The sequence below is a fragment of the Harpia harpyja genome, chromosome 11, assembly GCF_026419915.1.
Source record: "Harpia harpyja isolate bHarHar1 chromosome 11, bHarHar1 primary haplotype, whole genome shotgun sequence".
In the NCBI taxonomy this organism is placed as follows: Eukaryota; Metazoa; Chordata; class Aves; order Accipitriformes; family Accipitridae; genus Harpia; species Harpia harpyja.
In genome coordinates this window covers 33,924,827-33,947,355 of record NC_068950.1, presented here as the reverse complement: position 1 = coordinate 33,947,355, position 22,529 = coordinate 33,924,827, and the positions used below count along the sequence as shown (strand labels likewise).

At 41.9% G+C, this 22,529-nt stretch overlaps 1 protein-coding gene across 6 annotated transcripts in view; it reads right to left on the bottom strand.

Moving 5' to 3' along the window:
- The window catches only part of ST3GAL3 (ST3 beta-galactoside alpha-2,3-sialyltransferase 3), a 192,103-nt gene that overhangs the window by 72,023 nt on the left and 97,551 nt on the right, over positions 1–22,529 (bottom strand). For all 6 annotated transcript variants that reach the window (XM_052800781.1, XM_052800782.1, XM_052800783.1 and 3 more), the window contains one exon: positions 1,616–1,710. In XM_052800781.1, the coding sequence (XP_052656741.1) occupies positions 1,616–1,710 (95 nt within the window). The remainder of the gene's footprint in view (positions 1–1,615; positions 1,711–22,529) is intronic.

Here is a 22,529-nt window from a genome sequence, read left to right as displayed (position 1 = left end):
AATTCAACCCTCCCACACACAGAACTTGCTCCAGACTGAAACTTGGCACAAAATTCAGTCCCAGGAGGGCATTAAAAAAAAACCCCATTCAACGGTTTCCATCCCATGGCTTCAGCTCACAGCCATTTAAATAATGGCAATTTCTCATTTCTCTTTTTAACTGAGGAAATCCAATATAAAATACCAGATTTACATAACATTGCAGTGGTGATACAAGCTGGCAACAAACCCAGAGAGAAGGCTGCCAGAGCCATTCCGTCATCCCCTTTTGGTGAATTTCTCCATTTGGATTCAGTTTAACAGAATGATTTTTATTAGGTATAGCTGACATCATGTGTAATCTGCAAATCCCACCTCCACATTGGTCAGGCAGCTTGCCCTAGCTTTGTACACCTTGTATGCCTGTTAGAAGGGGACAAGCCCTCCTGTGGTCAATGCACCCTTCCACTTGTGCTGCCACTGTTACTTCTTTGCTGCAAACTCTGCTGGCTGATTTAGAGGACAGTAATTAGTAGCCTATTGAGCTCCAAAAGACTGACTGGACAAGGAATGGACATACACAAAACAAAGAAGGGAATTGATGAAAGCCAAAAGAAATTTGTCAGTAGAGCCTTTGATTTGATCAGAGATTGTTCTGACAACTACCACACGTCTGCTGCCAGGGAGAGAGACAGACCCAAGCCTATTGTGGGTACAGTCCTTTCTCCACCAGGTAGTTCAATTCCTACAGGGACCATCTGTAGTCCTGAGTTTGTCAGGGGAAAAAAAATCTTGGAAGTTGATGCAATGACACAAACACTTCTTAATAAATACATCAGACTTCAGGAAGTCTGCAGCAAATCACTGCGGTGAGCATAAGCCTTCTGCTCCACCACCACTCACCCAGAGAGGCCTTTGGTGGCACATGCGGGATAGCAAGGAGCTTGTGTCACCCACAAAAATATATCATTGGTTGGGTGGACTACTGGCTTCCATCTCATCACCACCAGCACCACTCCTGCTCTCCCACAGCACACCTGAGACGCAGCCCTTCCTACCACACTCTGGCTGGAGGACAGGGCATATTACAAATCATCACCAAAGCATCTGAATAGATTTTTCATATTTGTTATACAACTCAACAAGTAGCACAACTATAAAATAATTATATGACCAAATGCTATGAGAAGAAAATGGGGGTTTGTATCAGTGGTCAGCCCCAAGGCTCCAAAACTCAGAAAGAGGAGTCTTTCTTGTTCTTTAGAGAATTACTGACTTAAAGGTACTTTAAACCAGTTTGGAGACTCTGCTGCTGTCAGAAAAGATGCTACAAGATGCTATGGCAGTCAGTGTCAAAATGTTTCTTCCAGAACGTGGTCGTAGGTCTAAATTGCCACTGTTGCATTGACTCTCCCCATGTACTAAATCATCCTCCCTGAGACCACCCTCTGAGGTCCACGTTCCAGCTGTGAAAACCCTTCTGGGTTTCTGAGAGCTACATGTGCATTATTTCTCTTGAACAGGGCAAAAAGGCTGACCTGAAGGGACCACCTGAGCTTTCAAAATGGAAAAACAAGATGGGGCAAGCATCTGCAGAACCACCTTCTTTTCCGACAGCTGCACAGTTTTCTCATACCTTGTCCTTTAATTCCAAAGGGGGGTACAAAGTCCCTGATACGTGCCCATTTCCTGAAGGAATCATCCAAGAACATTGGTGCCGGCTTCGAGAACCTGAGAAAACCAGAATGAGAAAGAAATTAACTCCTGAACTAGGAAGGAAAAATTTCTGTAGGGAGGTTGACAGAATCCATACCTAAGTGCTGATTCTACATTCTCACTGGCAATACAGTAACGTGGAAGATTTTACTTTTACCCAAAGGCGGCTGGAAGTGGAACAAATCTTTCAGAATTTGTGCCATGAAGACACCCAAATCACTCAAGTCGTGAGCTTGGCAATCACTTCCACTCAGCAATTTATAACATCCCCACTACTGTTTGGCTACTAATTTAGCTACAATAAGATGTAAATTGCAACCAGAGTTTAGACAGTTGTACTTCTAGCTTTGTAAGCACAAGCCAATTCATGTGCTGTCTACGCGAGTGTGTGAGGAAGGGGTGCCGAGTTGCCTTTATATTGTTCGTTACATGTATGAGTGCTGCTCTGTGCAGGTGTGAATGTACTGGGCAAATGCATGTGGAAAGCAAGGCTGGGGTTATCTGCTCTCATGGCTGCTTCTGCCTCACTCATACGCAGCAGCTATCATAACACAGGCAAGAAAGGAATGGTTCAGGAGATCATGAAGCAGCATTTAGTTTACAGAGAATGGAAATTCAGTACAGATGTAGGTGTTTTCTTCTGCATTCATTAACATATAAATGATTCAAGAGAGGTCCTTGCCAAACCAAACAGTTGCGATCTATCCAAAATCACTTACAAAAGGGAGAACTACTCCTTCTTAACCGTGTCATTATGGGAATACATTATCCTAATTACACCATCAACAGACAAACACAGCAGCTACTAAAAATTTGTCTCTTCTAGAAAAAATTAGTACAGTGGCCAGATAGAAGGAAACAATTAGCAAAAGAAACTACAGAAATATTAACTTTCATATGGAACCATTTCTGAGTGTATTGTATCAAGATCACTGCTAGAAAATATGCTAATACTATTAGAAATCTGTTCATTCAATCATATCACAACAGCAGCAGGGATGTTCTGGATCAAAATCAATCACACTATGCTATAGAAATGAAGAAAGGAATGTATTGCATGTTCAGATTCAGAGAGTACATCTCCACTACAGCCAGACTGCAAGTGCAATGTACACGTATCTGAAATAGATACAGCCTGGCTAACCTAGGTACTGGTAGCAGGATAGATGTAACGCACTGGTTTAACCCTCCCTTCAGGCTGTTTTTGCACTCAGCATGCAGCTCCGTGCTACTGCAATCAGATAACTTTTGGGCTTGAACTACCTGATTTAAGATAAACTCATTTACACTATGCCACAGCCAGGTACAGAGCAGCAATTTCAGACAGCAGCACTGTGAGGAAAGGACGGAATGAATTCTGAATTATAAACTGCTCAAAGTACAGTCCTATCACAGATGCCCAGTAATTCAGAGGTTGCAGAAATCTCTGGGAAGGGGGAAGAGAGACCAAGAGTATTTAACAAAACAAGAAGACTCAAACTCACCCATGCATACTGCTTCACATCCACTCATGCAAACTTTAATAAGATCATCTATAACCATAAAAGCAGGATGCACAGATTACATGGCTGATCTAGAAGGAAAGGAATGTTTTTCCAGAGCTGAGGATACGAAAGGATATACATAACTTTATCTGGGAAAAGGTGGGGAAGATGTGTTAGATATATTAGAGCTTCTGAAGATCTTAAGTAAAAAACAAAAAACCACAGGCCTATTTAAAAAAAAAAAAAGAACAGGATACAATAATACTCTGAAAATACCCTAAAAACTTCAATAACCTGACAAATTAGTTCAATGTTTTTTCAAGCATCTTGGTGCACTGAAATGTAAGTATTATGTTACACTGGTGGGTCTCCAAGGAGTTCTCTCCACCTCCTTCCAACATCAATATGAAGAATCTTTGCAGGATTCTCATACAATGCAAGAGCTTTCATAACCTGAATGGCTACAGCACAGATGTTCACAGCTCTTCCTCTACAGCTACCACTTGAACTAATAGCAGAAGCCAGGTCCCACAGAATGGTCCCCATTCTGCCCAAGCAGCAGCCGCAGTGAAGGACGATTGCATTGCCTAGGGGTCACCAGCACCTTTGGGCTGGTTTGTTAGGTCACTGAGCTACTCTGGTTGCTGCTGTGGCATGCCATCTTCAGGAAAAACTTGGGTGCTTCAGAAAATGCATATATGAGCAGGTTTTATTCTCCTCTCAAGAATCAAGAGGATTCCCTACAATAATGCTACAAAGTAGTACAGTGTAAATAAAAAACTTAACCAGTTCAGTTCACCTATTCAAGAGCACTGCACGAGAAAGAAGGTACAGGCTGTAAGGTCAGGCCTAACTCAGAAGTTGGTATTATTTATAGATGCAATTAACTGGCCTATTTGCAAGTCATACACCACGAAAAGACAGTTCACAGTAGTCTGATATGGAGTATGGAGTGTCTCTCCCTAATGCAGATTGCCCCTTACAAGGTGCCTAGTAAAACCAGGAGGAAGGTGATATCCTCCTGGGACTCCCTGGGCCCCGAAGAGTGGTGGTGCATTTCTTCCCCCTCTCTGGGCTGATCTACAAACTTGGGAAGTCTTGCTAGGCCTTAGCATAAGTGTAATGAGTTGGGCGGTTAAGCATCCCTTGACTGTACCAGGAATTCTTGCATGGCTAAGATAGGGAGCTGCACTGACTCTACCAAGGACTCCTGTTGCCTGGCAGAGGCTGGGGACAAGAGTAGGGATAATTAGACATTTCCTGACAACCTTGTGACATATCTCAGTCCTCTTCTGACAGCCTTGGAGCATCCCATATCTGAATCTTAAGTCACTCTCTGACAGCCCTGGAGCCTTCCTTATCTAAATCATAACTCATGTGAAACAGTACCAGCGCAGCTGGAATCCCAGTAATTTGCTGATGACTAAAGCCAATCATCTCACAAACCTGTAAAGAGCGGTACTAAGCGAGACCCTTTGAGCTCTCCTGGACCACAACAGGCTGTGACCAGCATCTCCCTCTGAGTGGGATGCCTCTCAGAGCTCGCAAACTCTTCAGTTTGCGAAGATCAGAGGTCCGTCGCCAAAAGCAGACGAGACTTGGGCTGATTCTCTTTGCTCCTTGAGGCTCAACCCTTTGCCCATTGAGAAAGATGCTGAAGCATTTGATGTGAATATTGTCACTGAACTTGATGGGAATTTTTAACAGGTATACCTCTTTTACTTGCTTATATGTATCTCTTAGTGTCTTTGTGCATATGTGCGTGTGTAGTAACCTGAATATTCTATAGCAAGGACATTACAAATATTGCTTTTCAAATCTATATATAAGTTACTGTTGCAAACTTTATTTGACTGTGGATGAATCTCAGGCTGCTAGTATACTCATAATCCCTTTAGATATAAACCATTGACCAAGTCTGGGACTAGGAGTTGATCCGTCTGCACTTAGACTCCGACAGGAATTTAGAAAGCAAGGGGGTCTTCTCTGAACCTTGTGACTCAACGGGAGGGTCTGCCCTACCTTTTTACATTCCTGACCTCTGTACCAATCACGATAAATCAATTCTAACCCAATTTTCCTTTGCATTTTTCTCTCTTAACCTTTTGCATTGTCGGTTTCATAGTTTTAGTTTGATTCTAACTTAATTTTCCTTTGTACTTTTCATCCATGTATTAAGTAAGAGTGAACCTTGCCATCGAATTCTGTGAGGTCATGCTTTTATATAAATTCCTATTAAATCATTTTTGCTAATACCCTTGATGGTGGTTCTTTAAGCGGTCCAAACCACTCCATTTCACGACACGAGGGGAGTTCCCATAATCAGCTGAAGCGCTAGAAGGACTGATCTGAGGTTCCATGGTGTCCCTTCTGCATGTGACAACCAAGGGACCAAAGTGATGCCCAAAGAGAAGGGTGAAATGACCACTGGCCTTTTTATTGTATTTGCTACAAGTAAATGTAGAGATTTTTCTAGCAGAGAACACAATAGCCTTAGACCACCTACTATTATTTGGTAATATTTAACACTACTGTGCACAGAGCTAGGGAAACTGACTCATACTTTTGCTTCATTTAAGAGGTGGACAAACAGTTTTGGGGGAAATATTTTATCCATGTGGGGAAAAAAGGAGCAAATTAGAGGATATTTAGCTCCCATAAATCTTGAAGGTAATTCCATTTCTGAAATATTAAGAAATCATGAATGCTGTAAGCTTATGATTTATGAAAGCGCTTTGCCATCTCAATAAATCAGAGCAGGCCAGAACCGATGTCCAGCAGTGACAGGGAAACGCTGTCTGCCAGACCTCTCCAGGAGCATGGCTGTTCTGTCTCAGCTCTGAAGCGCATCTGGCATATTCTAGGACCCTTCAGGAAATATCAGGATATGCCTCAAACAGGCCATGGGAATGCTCTCTACAGAGCACCTAAAATACATTCCAAGGAATGCGTGGGAGTTTGTCAAACAGAAAAAGTAAATGTTTCTCAATGATCTTAAATTTTGTATCTACTGAGCAGCTTGCATACAGGATGCTGCATTTTACCCGAGTCATCTCTCACAGCTACCTAAAGGCAGGTTAGCTTCACCGACAACCACAGCTCTAGAACTGAAATAGGCTTGTGCTCTATGGGCAAACAGCATGTAAAGGGAGAGTTTTGATTTTTCAGATTTAAATTTTAAGCACTTCCTCTCTACCCCACCCCAAAATCCAGAACAGACGTAATGCAGCCTCATAGCACAAGACAGCCATGAAAAGATGAGACATTGGCGTGCTTGTGGCACATACTTATGACCTGCATGATTTGGGAGACAAATGCCACGCATTTAAAATCTCTAGTTTGAATGGTATACCCCGATAAAACAGCAAATGACATCTAAATAGACTAAATGCTGGATACGATAATTACAAGGTATAGTCAAATCTCTTCCAGCTCTCAAGCTTGTATTCCTTATACAAAGACATTAATAAAATCTCTAACACAATTTGTCACCGCACACAGCGAAAGGAAGTGCACTGCCAGAAAACTGTTCTTAAACAGGAATCTATACACATAAGAAAGTGGGATATATATTTGTATCTAGGGGATTCCGGCTTATGCAACAAAAAATTACATTTCCGGTTATTTTCTCCCTGACAAGTAAGAAGAGTTGTGACCCCAAAACATTCTACCTTGAAGGCTGAACTAGCCTGCCAGAAGCTCCCCAGCCAAGTTTTCTGACCATTTGCATTCTGTCCTTGACACACAGATCCATTCACAGATACTCCTCTTTGATGTATGCTGAGGTATTCAACATCGGCAGCACTAACTTCCCAAAATATCTTGCAAATCCTAGACTAGCAGTGCTGCTATTCAAGGTAGCTATTGAACAATTTCAGACACTTAATATTGACTAGAATCTGCTCCCTACTCCTACCTGCTGCTTTCAAGGTAATACCTGTGTAGAAGAGAGTAAGCTAGAGCAGACAGAAGGTAAAACAAACAAACCGATTTATAGCCGTTGGCTTTAACAAGGAGGGAGGAAGACATGGCCAAGTCCCTGAAAGAGAACAGGAAAAGATGGCACCATGTTTCTAGAAATCATGACACTAAGGAAAAGCAGACTGGCAGCCACTAAACTCCACTGTGGGCTTATTTCTCGGGATTTCCTTCCCTTCCCCCCCCCCCCCCCCCCCCCCTCCTTTAAGCTGCCCTGCCCTTTTGTTTCTTCTTTAGTTAGGGAGAATCAGTAGCGAAGGAAAACTGGAAGCTGAAGAAAAAAACCCAAACAGTGCTAGAACCTAATTTTGTACATAACCTGCACATTGCATTTGTAAAAGGGCATGAACAACCTTGGGGTTTTTTGTTGTTTTGTTTTGGTTTGGTTTTTTTAACCACACAAAAGAATGACTTATTTGTTCTGGCATGACTTCTGTCTTTTGTTTGCTTATGCTCAAAAGCATCCACAGTTAGACAGAAGGCACAAAATCTACCAATTTTATTAATAAAATGGCTGAAATTGGTTGAAACCAAAGCACTCTAGTGTTGAATAATTAGCTCTGATAGAGGCATTTATAAAAGTACAGAGAGAACATCTAAACTAACCTTTTCCTTTTTCCCTAGTGAGACCTAGATGTATGTTCTCTCCCTTGCCTCCCTTCTCTGGGGAACAACATGGTGTGATAGCATAGGGAATGAGGAGGTTTGTGATGTCCTGATTTCACATTTCTTATTGACATTAATCCTCTGTCAAAAATCCAAGCAGCTCAAAGATTCCTCAAGCAGCTGAGAAATTTAAGAAATCGCATTAATAAGGATTAACCCCATCCTACAACCAACATACTTCTTTTCCTAAATCAGCAAACAAACGAGCCAAAAAAATGGATGGCTGCAAGAAGAAAATCTTCAACAGTAGAGATCAGGCCAAAAATCAAGTTGATCTTAGCAAACTGCAGAAATGGTCTAAAATAAAATCAGACAATATGGTAAAGACAACTTAGCACTGAAGAATGGTTGGTCAGTGCACCCTACCACTGCCATTTGAGACCCCTAGTTCTTCTTCTGGAAGTGACAGTGAGCCACTGATCCCTATCCATTTTCTCCCATGCTATTCATGCCTACAGACCCTGAGTGTACCTACAGTTGTCCCTTTCAGGCTGAAAAGTCCTGAAGTACTTGGGCATTCTCTATACAGATGCCACTGAATTATGCAGCGGTACAACACTGTTTTGCTTTCTTCTCTGCCCTTTCCTAATAACTCTACCATTTGGGTTTTGTCCATTACTGAGCTGGTGTAATCACTCGTTCCTTTGCAGGTCTGCAAGAAGGATTCTGAGGTGTAAATCATGGTCCTTCCTTCTGACAGGAAGGGGCAGTAAATGCCACAACCACTCCAAAAAATGCCTTTGAACAGGCTTTATTACATAAGCAAAGAAAAGGAAGTGCCAGGTAAAGTCCACTAAACAAAAAAAACCTCTACCCGCCCATAGGCCATGTAGCAGTTATCCCAGGTATCCCAGCCACCGCCCCGGGAATGATTGCTCTGTACCTTTGAGGCACTCTGGAGCATCATCAGCCTTCTTGCCCTCTTTGCTCTCCATACCTAGTAAGTTGTTTAAACTCATCGCTGTAGGCATTTTCCCATTGCCTGCTCGCTGCTCTATTTAGAGCCGGACCAGCTGCTCCAACATATCTTAAAGGGCCTCCACACTCTGTGCTGTGGTTAATACACAGAACATTGTCATACTACTGCAGAAAAGATAAATATCCTACCATGACTGAAAAATGTAACTATCACAGCTGTAAAACCTGTTAAATACTCCACTTTATTCAGGATCAGAAAGCATCAACTCAAGCACCGTGCCCAGTTCTGACCCTCACGCAAAAAACATGAACAAACTGGAAAAAGGCCGTAGGAGAGCTGTGAAAAGGATCTAAGGTCTAGAAAACATGATCTCTGAGGAAAGCTAGAAAGAAATGAATTTGTTTAGTCTAGAGAAGAGAAATTGAAAGAGGACATGATAAGCCGTTAAATATTACAAGGCTACTGCAAAAGAGAAAGGTAATATCTCCATATCTCTGGTAAATAGAAGTAGTAGCCCTGGGCCTAAGAATGCAGCAAAGGAAACTTAAATTAAACATTAGAAAAAGGTTTCTTATGCTTGGGATTATTACACATTGAAAGCTATTGCCTGGACATGGGTTACAGCACTTGCATCAACTAAATTGGATTGTGATTTTACTGTATTATTTTCAAGAACAAGTTTACATCTGTTAAGCATGATTTAGCCACAGCTGTACCTACTTTTAAGAGGGAAAATTAAATAGATGATCTTTTGAAGCTCTGCACAGGTCTATTTCTTTTAAAACCATTTTCACACTGGGCTAACATTGCTAGGAGGTGACCAAGTACCCAAGCTACAGGCTGCTGTAGTTGGGAATCAAAAGCTACCCTTCAGACTCTTTGTGCTTCTCAAGTATTTACCTTCATATATGGTAATCAAATTTCAGTACAAACACAACTGTAGATAAGCAGCACACGGATTCTGCAAGCCTGTTGCCTGCCAAGACTGCTTTCTGTTTGTACCCTGTACCTTTGTGATAAACAGGAAGACACGTAAAGTTTAACCTTTCTGCAGTCGTTAATATCTTGGGCTTACGCACCACCAAGGCACAAAATCAAAGACTGATTTAATATCAGCTCACTCTCTCCTGCTAACTGACTACATTCTGACATGTATGAAGTCCAACAAAGTGTCCTGAACAGCTTACCTATATAATGCAAATAATCATTATGGGGACTGGAAAGTTTTGAGATAAACTTTAAAGACAAAAAGAAATCAGTTTGCCTGCTCTAACAAAATCCTCAGACTTTCCTACTGGTTCTCCAAACATTTCAGACAAAAAACACACATGCACACAAAAAAATAACAAGAAGCTTGGTTTAAAGTTTGGCTTCCTTTTTGGGGGGGAGGGGGAGGGAAGCAGCTATAAAATTCAGACAAGGCAGAAACTTTGTCCTGACCTGCCTCATGTTGCAGCATATAAGACAACACGCAAAATTTGTCATTGTTCACCGAACCCTCCAATACCAAACCACAATTATGCAAGGGTGAAAAGCTGACTTCTAGACAGTGTAGAATGATGTTAGTTTAAAAACCAGTCTCCTAACATAATTTTAATGTCATAGTTTGTTTTTTATGTGTTATTGTCAAAGATGCAAGATTGAATTACAGCTAGTTTTTCCTACCGAAAGCCAGGTGGGGTGTTCAAGGCCTCTGAGGGAGCACTGAGCCAAATAGATGAGATTACATGGTATTTGGAAACATGATGAAGGTGAGCAAAAGCAGACTGTAATTACTGCCTGAGTTTTCAAAGCCTTTTGTGCAAATAAAAAATGAGATGAGGAGGGAAGGAGAAAGGATCCAATCCTCCCTAGCAGAAAGAGTTAGCTCACATGGAAGATGCCAGCCAGCAACTCTGCCAGTTGGCCAAAGTTTAGCACAATTATGCTCCTGCTCACATTCCACTGGGACAGCAAGGAGATTGCTGTTTCTAACAAAAAAGAATAGGAGAGCAGTCATCTAGGCTAATTGCTTCTGTGCAACATTGCACTCCCAAAAGGCAGGGTATCTGTTTTTTCTGGTGAAGATCTAACATACATTCCAGAAGACTGCAGATGATGGGCACAGTTCCCATCACTGACCTGTTGTCTTTCGTCATAGATACTAATTAATTAACCGTTCTGTTAAATGCAGTGGCTGCACTTTGCTTTTATAAAGCCATCTTACTGTTCTCTTTATTCTACTTGCAGAGAAAAGTTAATCCACAGCCACGCCATTGCCTGCAATCCTCCTCCCCACCCACTGCTCATTCCTGCCACCACTGGCATGTTTGACTGCCTTGAGCTGCTGGCAGCCTTATGGTAGAGCACATCAAATTGCACTTCTCTGTTTCAAAAGCCTCTGATCTTGTTTACTCCTACCACATTATTTAACGTACATATCTATCTTGATGTTATCCTACTGTATCAGACCAATTTTCAGATTTCAAAGCATTGAAGAGAATAGTAAAATTTTTAGTGGCCTTCATAATGAGTAATAATGCCACTGCAGAAGGAGCCTGGAATACTTAATTCCTCCATCTAGAACAAAGAGCACATACAATTTTTGCGATTGTATGTCAAGAAAGCTGAAAAGAACTTGGTACATATGTAGGGAACAGGACAATGATGAAAAAGAGCCTTCCACCATCAGCTAAACCAAAAATGCACATATTGTTTAGCGCTGCCAAGCACAAGCACAGAACAGATGTGACTGCTCTGTCCACGTACAGCACAGGGGATGCAGCACGGAAAGGAAAGAGCTATTGAAGCTAATGAACAAATAGGCACAAAAGACAAATGAGTATTATCATGATACAGCCAGCTGAAGATGAAAAAAAGGTCACTAACGTTTAAAATGGGTAAGCTCCAAAACAGCCTTGTGATGGAAGCCGAAGAAGACAGGAAAGTACAAAACAAATGACTTGAGGTGAAGCTTGGTAAGTTTATGAAAGGGCTTGTATGATCTGGTGTCTGCACAGGCAGGGGATTGGACTTCGTAATTCATTTGGTTCCTGAATGCCTGATGTTCCTTCACCTCTGGGATATTGCTCTTATCCAGGTCAAAAATCTGCTTGGGGCAAAAATTTCCTGCGTAAGTCTTACTGTAGTGAGGATGCTGGCAGAAGAAAAGTCAATTTTTCAAGCATTGTTACTGAAAACAGATAGGTTGTTCTGAGAGAAAAAAAGAGTGTTAATTTTTTCAAGGTTCATATACTTCCAAAGTGATCAATGCCATTTCAGAACCTAGACAAAAAAATCCTTTTAAGATGATGTGGAAATTATTAATCTGCCGCAAAGGACACACTATGACATTAACAGAGGTATTGTCAGCTCTTCTGATTTTCTTACATGTAGTGCAATATTCTGAAAAGTTCTACGCAATGCAGTTGCTTGTATCACACTCCTGGGAGAATCTCAGCTTTCATGTTAAAAAAAACCCAAAGCAAATAAAAAATATTTTCCTAGCCTTATAGTTGGAAATGAGACCTCAATAACTAATAAAGGCTCAGAAACTTGGGGAAAAATAAAAAGAAACCATTATTTTCAAACTGTATGCATTTTCTGTCCTGACTCATTATTACTGAATATTTACAGGTTGCAATTCTCATCAGTGCAACTCCCTACAGTGACTTTAAGGTGTTCCAGAGAAAGCCTCCCCAGTGAAAATGCAGGCAAAGGACAAGCCTGCTTTCAGACACAAACAGGAAATGAAAGCAAAACAGTAAAAGTGAGGGGAAAAAAAGTCTGTAGAAGCTATTGTACCAATAGTTGCCTACAGCACACAAGACAGGCAGATAATTAAATGCAAAGAAACAAAGACAAGAAGTAAATTGTTCAGCTTCTTTCTACACTATATAAATTGATGCTCAGAGACGATCACACATAGTCCATTGTGATGTTTCTTAGAATTTTTTGTCAGTTATTTTAATTTTTTTTTTTTCAGTCATCACAATCTGCGTTTGACATAAAAAACTGGCATAGCAATGACAATATCAAATCAAGTCTACAGTTTTGCTGAGAAAACAGGAAGATACGAACTAGAAACAAGAATGAAATCTGAAGTGAAAACAAGAAGGGACTGAAAGCATCAGAGATGCTGGACAAGCATGGGAGATGCTGGACAAGCACAGTTCTCTCTGAACATTTTGAAATTGGACAAGGCTTTTTGGTTGGAATCCACGCCATAATTTGCACCACTCAGAAGATGGACATCCTAACTAAAAAAACAGTGAGGGTGGAAATGTTCTCCATTGCACAAATTCCTAATGCCTAAACAATTTACCTTGGCATGCTCCTTCTTGTAGGAAGTTGTTCAAGAAACAGTTGTGTGATTTTCAAGCTTGCCTAGTAGTCAAAGCAGTGTAATTCATCTGGCCAGAGAATAAGCTTTTCTTCTTCTATTAAGTGAAACAGGATAATATAGTTTTAGGTGCCATCTCCCAGGTACAGCCACCTGATGTGCATTTGTACAACATATACACAAAAAATCACTACTATAGGAATAATATCACTTACTGAAAAACAGTTACAGATAGATTACAAAACTGCTATTAATGAGATCCATATCAATCCTGACAGGAAAAATTCCAGATGTGTTTCTGTTACTCTGCTGCACAATAGACTTCACATCGTAGTGCAGGACGAACTGGGGGCGGCCAGTTGTTACTATTTAAGGTTTAGAGAGAGGCTTTTTTCTTCCTTTAACCGGATGCAAAAACCTCCAAGGATTTTTGCATCTCACAGGCTTGCCTGGGAACCTAGACAAAAAAAGGCCAAAACATGTACCCCAAGTGGAAAGAGTGTTTTCAGAGGGGTCTTTTCCCCCCAGGTGCCAGTAGGTCTTTCTGTAACTGGACAGAATGTTTGTTATGGGAGACATGGACCCTGTGCCCAGTTTCATGTTATCTCTGTCTCCTCTGTCACCTTATTAATTCCAGCCCTTAGCCTAAGAGTGATCTCTAAAGCAACATGCATTAAAATCTTCCAGATAATATCAGCACTGTTTAATATAAGCCTCTCTCCTTTGGTCCCATGGTTTTAAAAATAAACAAGTATTTTAACAAAACAAGGGTAAAACACTGAGCTTGTAAAACCTCTTCCTGGGTACTGCTTCTGGAGATAAGGCATAGAGACTGGACACTGAAGAAAGTTTCCATGTAAGAGGCCACCTGACAAAACCAGAATTTACTGACTCAAGGAGCAAACAGATGCAGTGGAGAAAACTGCAAACAGTAGACAGCACAGACAGCTATATCCTTTCTTCATCATCCCACACAGAAAGTGTCTGGCTCAAATTAGAGATTAGGCAGGGAAGAAGAGACTGGAGGTGCGACTTGACCACTCTGACAAATAAAAGAACCATTGTATTGGGTCTGGCTGAGATGGAGTTAATTCTCCCCATAGCAGCCCTTGTAATGTTGTGCTCTGCATTGGTAGCTAGAACCACACTGACCTCCTGTCCTACTTGCAAAACAGGTGCAAAAAATAAGACCTATCCCTCCAGCCGGCACACTTACTGGCCTCCTCTGACCACAGTCCTATGCTCTGTTGGGTCCCCAAGTCAAAGTTCAACATGCATCTGGCAAGAGACTGTGCAGCAACAACGGCACCCACAGCAGTAACATTGAAGGACTCTGCTTCGAGGCTTGATGGATACCTGAAGCACAAGGTAAGTTCTTAAAAGCCTGCTCTCCAAATGCTATAAATCTTTTGGAAGAACTGATATCCTCCCCGATTCACTAATCAAAGCAGAGAGACCCTCCCAATTTTTCTTATTGCACCACATGAAGAATGGTACAACAGTCCTCCTCATTCCAGGAATGGAGCTTTTCAATAAGAGTTCATTTCAACAAGTTCCCACAAGAAAAGGCAGTAGAAAAAAGGATGTTGCTGATTTATGCATTTGAGATTTGTGTAAGTCACTGAAACAAATACTAAATATTATTAGCTACTAAAGGAAATGGTTATGGTGAAGATGAGGGGACAAAAAACCACCACAAATATGCCTTCTCTTTCAGTACCCTTGATAAAGAAAGCGCTTTTCCTACAGCTGTGGGAAAGAAAACAAGACGTAACGGTGAAAGTCAAAATTACATGTCTTTTGGCTGTTATCAAAGGGAGCTATAGCACACAGACAAAGTGCAGCCTGAGTGATCCCAAGTTCCAAACCAAAGAAATGCTGCAGGCATATTCATCATCGGCATTTGTATTTGCTCCTGAATATTACAAAGAGCAGTGAACATTGCTGATCCACTACTTTTGTCCCAGTAGCAACGTTTAATTGTGTGAACTGTGTTCAGCCTTTGTAGAAAGCATCAGTAAGTTCACTCCTACCATTGATAACTCTCCCAGTGGCCCCCTCAGGCAACCCAGTATTAAGTAGTTTCAGTGTGCTGCACTGCTAGTTGACACAGAAATCCTGCCACACCCGGGAGTTTTCCCTACCCTTAGTGAGTGGGTGGAACAAAGTACAGAGAGTGACCTTGTAACCCAGCATCTCCACCGATCCATCAGGGAGGCACAAAAGAAGTAACTTACTCTCCGCCTCAGCCTGGAATTCAGTCTATTCACTGTATTTTCTTAGCATCATCCGGTTTTGGTTTATTTTCTCATTCTTTTGTTTGCCCACCTATGCCTGTGTAACCACTTAGATGGCCTACACAACCATTACAGTATTCACGCGCTCCACAAATAATTACTTACAATTTACATCTGTCAGAGAAGGCGTTCGTGTTTTCATTCCACTTCTTGAAAGTTTTAAAACTAATTCCATGAAGGTATTAAACTTTTCACTCCAGACATTTTGGAAGTCGACATGCTTGGTGTGTCAGTGCAAGAAATCTCTCCATTACAATGACAAATTGCAGTCATTTTGTTCTCGTTTAAACTCACTTTTAACAAAACAATCACCTTGGTAAGAAAACCTGGAAAAAGTCATGAAAGCTCACAGCCTAAAAAGTGAAAGCTTTGGAATGCACTGGCAAAAGAAAACGAAGACCATAATATAAATAATGAGTAATCTTAATCACCAGCTATTTCTAATATCTTATCATCGCAAGTACTTCTACCCTCCAATAAATCAACAAATACTTAGTCACTTCTTTGAACTTACTGAAGTACAATAGAAGAAATAACAAGCAAGCTATGGTTCAAGCTACCAAATAAAGTTCCTTAAAAATAATAACTTATTATTCAAAGCTGTAATAAAATCCCAGAAAACATTTTGACTGCCCTTCCAAATTTTTCCCAAATAGTTATTTTTCTGAAAACAATTTCCCCATATTAGCTTAAAGTAGTTTAAAAAAAGTTAAAGCCCACAACCCCATCTAATTCAGGATACTCTTAAATTTCCCTGTCTAAACAGAAAAGTTGAAGGACTACTTTAGCCGAGTATCCCTTGATCTCAATGACAAGAAATGCAGCAGATTTTCATTAGCGAGCAAAATAGCAACACTGTTGGCTGAAAGGAGAACTTCCCACAAGTATTTATGGGCACTCTTTGGACTCCAGACAGACAACCATGGAGTGAGAAAACAGTACAATATCATCCCACATTACTCTCTCCGCCCCTGTAATACCCATGCTCAGCCCTCCTGAATTGTACCTTTCCTTTCCCTTGGACATTTTGCTTTTCCTGAGTTGCAGACGAAGTGTATTTGGCAGTGAAGTTCACAAGCAACACAATTATAAAACCTGCAGATTCTCATGTCAATGTTGTGTAAACATCAGTGTTTAACCTTAAGCCTACAAATGACTGAAGAAAAGATTTTCAGAGACGACCAGCACTTTGTTGAATTCATCAGAAACTGCATAGTAACCTGTCTTCTGAACAAATCAGGTCACTCATGTTACCATACTTATCTTCTAGTAATTACTTCTGAATTTTCCCAGGGCACATTTTTCCACCACAACAGCCTGATACATGCTCTGCAGCAATTTCAGTATCTTGGCCTGTCATGAAGTGAATCAAATCGACAGCCCCTCTGGTGATACCAAGCTTTAGAGGCAACAAAGCAGGTCCACTCCCGTCAACTTTTATCAGCAAACCTTTGAAAAATGGCATCCCTAGTTACAGGGATTAGTATCTCCCACACTGAGAATAGGAATTAGGAGTAAAATACAAGAGCAGCTCTAGTAGAAATAAGTACGGACTGATGTGCAGCAGTATCAACAAATTGCTTCCAAACCTGCCTGTGGCCAGCACAGCTTTGGAGAATCTGTAACAGTTAGTGTGAGCTTTCATTCCACGGCTACTTACAACTTCTTCTGCTATCAAGAGTGTGCTTAATGCTGCAAAGCACAAATCTGAACAAACTTTGCTTGCTTTGCTTACTGTTGTCACCCACTGAAAGCTATCATGGGCATTTCTTGAAACGCACGTGAAGAGCCTGGACTCTGAGGGCAGCGATCTTGAGGCACTGAGCTGTGCAAGCATTGACCATCAACACTAATTCCAGAACAGAGGCACGGGGATCAGAGATGTGCGCTTTCTTGGCAATTACACTTACCACATCAGAATTGGTTGTCTCTGAGGGAGGACAAAAAAGCGTTGCTTGATTTTTAGCTTGGGATTATTTTTTTAAGAGTTCATCGGCTTGTTTGCCCAGCAGTAAGGAAAATCCTACCTAAGGATGCGAGTGAGACTGTGCTGGGTCAGATCAGAGTTCAAAATCTCTTTTCCAAAAATGGCAATAAATGGATGTGCAAGGTAAAGCAAGAACAGGGCAAAGATAAAATATTTCCTCCCTAACATTCACACAGCTTTCAAACATTTTCAGCTGAGTGGATTTCCTGAGGTTGATGTGGTTTGTCTAATCAGCATCCCCCCTTTCCCTCCCAGCAATGGATCTCTCCTCCAAATGTTTGTCCAGACTCCCCTGGAATTCGTACAGACATTTTGCAGCCGTCACATGCTTTGGCAAGGAGTTGCCCAGGTATATGACCTGATGCACAAAGAACTCCATCTTTTTTGTTCTGATGCAGGGGAGTAGAAACACATTACGCAGAAAGACTGTATCAGTGTTTTTTCCCTTCTACCTTTCTTCCCTGTAGTAAAAGCCAAGGGAGAGTTCAGCGCAGCTCAGCCAAAAGACCTACCACAGAAGATCAGATCTCCCTCTGCTCTCATTTCCTTCCCCTCAGACACTAACAGGGACATATGTTTTTATCCCATTTGTTACACATCCAGCTGCCTCAGCAATCACATCGCCTCCTACCTCTCAAACCCCCTTTGCCCTCAAGGTCTTCCCTTATTCTGCCTTTGGGATTTGATGTTACCAAGCTTCGAGAAGTTTTCTTTCATGCAGCTCGCATATGGGAAGCAGTGTATCTCTGTGCAGTAGAAGCCTTTAAATCAATTTCTTATGTTCCTTATGTGTTCCTCAGACTGTACCTCCCACAGCTCTCTACTGGCTTCCCCAGTGTCTACCTCAGGCCACCTACTCTCACCTACTAGGTGAGCAACTACGCCTTTTTGGCCTGGCAGACCACGTCACAACTTTCAAGATCGGGGAGTACTGCGGGCAGTAGTCCCTCTCCCACCACATAAGGAGTCCAGCCTCCTCCTCTGTTCACACAGGACAGCTTTCCCTAAGATGTCTGGTAGCTGTAGATGCCTGGGAAGTTTCAGATTTACTGCATATGACTGAAAATATCTCTCTGCACAATGTAGTTCCCGACAGGAGCACCAGAAATGAAGTATCTGTAAAGGACTGAAGGGCCATACACGTACAAAGAGTCCCAGCTGCTTTCTGGGAAACAGTGCACAGGCGCAGAAACCATGGCACGCTCAGGAAGTGGTCTGGGCTTCCAGCCGGTGAAGAACATGAAGTCGCTACATCCACAGACTGCACCGAACAAGAAGCGGCAGCTATGGCAGCTATCAGCTGCTTCAAGGAGATCTTCTCTTGCTCTTTTGAGCCGGCCAATGTTCTTCAGCAGCTGTACGCAAGGAGTAAAACACTAGCTTTCAAAAAGACGTATTTCATAAGGAGATGAGGTCTGTCCAGACGCAAATGACAAACAGCCACATTACTCCTCCTGACCCACTAACTAGCGTGGGAATAAAGCTCAGACACAGGAAAACTGCCTCTGTAGCAATGTCCTACAGCTGTCAAAGAGTTGGCATGTGAACAAGTCAGGCACAGCGAGAAGAGATGTGCTACTGCAACCCTGGCCAACGGAGCAATTTCAGAGTCTCAGCATGACAGCACAGAAGTAGCTGACCATAAGACACACTCTCCCATCCCACCTTCTGTACAGCTTTGCCTTGGACATTGACATGTTGTCTCTACTGACCTGTGGGAAGCAATATGTACGCTTTGATCCAGAAATACTGACTTAAAACCCAGTCTTGCATGGGATGTGTTTAAGAATTACCTCTGGTAGACGCTGAAATCATTCAACCAATTAACCGAGATTAGATTACCTAGTAGGTTTGGAAAAATGCTATGAATAAGATGTATGCAGCCGCACATGTTTTTACTCAATTACATGACGGTAGGACATGTACTACTTCAAGCATCAAGGCTACACCAAATCAGATAAGCAATCCCACCTAAAAGAAAAAACAGCAACATACTTCCCACAAAAGTAAAGTAACTTTGTACTAAGCCACAGTGGAATAAACTGACCAGAGATACAGTTTCTTCCCAACCGTGATCAGCTTCAAAATCAATGCCTTAAAGAGCAAGAATTCATATTCTTACTTTTTAAAAAATCTACTGTTACTGTAGGTGTTTTCTTACTTCTATTAGTATGTGATGATGCATCTTTTATTCAGATCCTGTCTCAGTGAAGTCTATACGGTTAGACCAGTTTGAAACATGGTCTACTTCCATTTAATTGAGAGCCAAGAAGGGTTAGTATTAATGCAATTTACTACTTTTCTGCCATTTACTAAATTGCACACACCTATGGTATTTTCTCTGCAAACTAAACACATCACATTTTCGCTCATACAGAAGCCATCCTTCCTAGAGACACAGGCTACGATTTTATTTTGGAATAGCTCAGAAAGCAGGTCTGAAGTAGGTGTGCAGACACGCAGGTCTTCTCTACCACTACCTCTTCTTAGTAAGGAGTAAAAGAGGAAGAGCAGAGGACCAAGGCCTGAGCTCTGTGGGCCTCCTCCTAGAGGAAGCTTGATAGAGCTGGGTCTGAAAGAGCTTCTGAAAGACCTGTGAAGGAATGCTGCAGTGAGAGAACAGGAGGAGACAAATGAGTAACGGAAAAAACAACATTTTGAGAAGAGCCAGCTTGATGGTAGTAAAGGCTGTTGGCTGGAACAACCTAGAAGACTACCAGTTTTAGGCAAACGCTTGTCACGCTGCTGCTTCTACCTCTTCTGGTAAAATCACGTCACATCAGCTCACCTCCAGAAACTGCCTGAAACACTGCCTACACACTGCAGTTCCTGTGGATCTGATGGTATTTACCAAACTACTACTGCATCAAGGCAGTTCCTGCCACGAAATAGGGTCTCTGGTGACTGGGACTAGAGAATTTACCTTTTAAAACCGTATTTCAGAGTCGCACCTCTAAATTCTGCTTGGAACCCATCTCAGACCAGCCCTTGCAGCTTAGCAGTGAAGAAGTCAAAGACTCTGCCTACAAAGAAGCCACCAGAACCTCTGCCTAAAAGCTTCCAGGGGCCTTCAAATGTGTAAGCTGTACTGGAAGTAACCTAGTATGGAACTGGAGGAGGGAAGCTCAAGGACATGAATGGAGTGTTATTCTTGAGCATAGAGATGAAGGGAGGAGGGCAATTACTAGTGCAATGGGATAAAAGACAAGTATTCTCTAAGGTGGAGGGATAAACTCTTCATATCTCAAAGTACTCTAAGGGAGCAAGCAAGGAAGCAGAAGAGCAGAAATTTCAGGAAAAGACCCGACAAGGAATGAGAAAAAATTTGTAGAAGAGGAAAAGAAAACAAGTTAGGGAACAAGAAGGCAAAAACATTGTGCTAAATATTGTCATTCTCTCTCATTTGAGTGGAGAGCAGTGAGACTATGGGCAACAAATACTGAAGAGGGCTTGAGGGCAAGTCACAAACAACATAAAGCATTTATCTCTGTGGCCATGGCAGGTGGTTAGAGCAGTTTCACCAGGAAAAGTACAAAACCAAAGGAAGGGAGTATCCATTTGTAACATAAGACTGGTCCCAGATTTCTGGCAGGGTAAGAACAGTAGTACACTGAGGTGAGCCAGGGTAGACCTGGTGGAAGACAAGAGAGGCAAAGGAATAAGTAGCAAGTAAAAAGAGGACAGGGAGAACAAAACACCTGTCAATGGAGGAAAAGAAGCTGATATAAGGTAATATAAGGAAACCAAATGAGTTGTCATAACTGATGCAACAGGTCACAGAAAAAAAAAGGGCAATGAATTGTGATAATTGAGGCTTTACATACACAGTAAAACTTCAAATAGGTTCACACTGCATGACTTTCAGTTATAGGAGTTGTGTTGGCCTGTGTTATACCATGGTCATCTAAATGTTTAGAAGTCTATTTTTAATATTCCTTTTAAAGAGTTTTCCTGGTAAGCAAGTTTATTGTGTTGTGGTTTCTCAAGTCCCTTTGCAAGTTTAGCTAATATATTTGTTCCTTCCATTCCTGCAGCTGAGAGTCCGATTTTAATGAGAGATTGCGCATTTTGGTTACCAGCTCAATCATTACATTCTTAAGCCTCTTTAAAATTCCTAGATGTATACAGTCCAGGACGAGTGATTTAGCACTCATTGGTTTAGTGGCGAGAGAGACCAGAGACGCTGCTTCAGAGAGATTTTACTGTTCTGAAGTTGGTTCCTAAGTGTACGAGGCTTGAAAGCAAAAAGGTAGGAGGGCAGATTTACAAACCCGCAACACGGAGAAGAGCTAAGGCTTGAATGGGATACAGTCTATCCTCTACCTACTTCCTGTCTGTACAGACAAAAACAAAATGCCTCTATTTAAACGAACTTTAAAAAAATACTTGCTGCTACTATGGGCAGAAACATGCAGAAGAATAAGCCCTCCAACTAGTTTTAGTGATAGTGTCCATGGAACTTTACCTCTTGATCAGTGGTGCTCTTTTTAAATGATTGGCAAGGGTGTAATTAAGGAAAACGAAGTAAGAAAGATAACTCAAAGATGAATGAGGCCTTTACTCAAGGTATCTCTGAGAAGGAGCAGAGACTGTAAGACAAGCAAAGATGAGGGTCCTGGTGGACAAGTTGAACACGAGCCAGCATTGCGCCCTTGCGGCAAAGGTGGCCAACAGCATCCCGGGCTGCGTTAGGCAGAGGGCTGCCATCAGGGCAATGGAGGGGATCCTTCATCTCTGCTCAGCACTGGGGAGGCACTGCTGGAAGGCTGGGTCCAGTGCTGGGCTCCCTGCTACAAGAGAGACATGTTGGAGCAAGTCCAGCAAACTAAGATGATTAAAGGATTGGAGCATCTGCCGTATGAGGGGAGGCTGAGAGCTGGGATTGTTTAGCCTTGAGCAGAGAAGGCTCAGGGGGCCCTCATCAATGTGCATAAATACCTGATGGCGGCAGTCAAGAAGGCAGAGAGACTCTTCTTAGTGGTGCCCAATATACAGGGCAATAAGAAAAACCTGAAATATAAGAAATTCCATTCAAAATAAGAAGAACAACTTCTACCGCAAGGGTGGTCAAACACAGTAACAGGTTGCCCAGAGAGACTGTGGAATCTCCATCTGTGGAGATATTCAAACCCAACTGAACATAGCCCTGAGCAACCTGTCCCAGGTGACCCTGCTTTGAGCA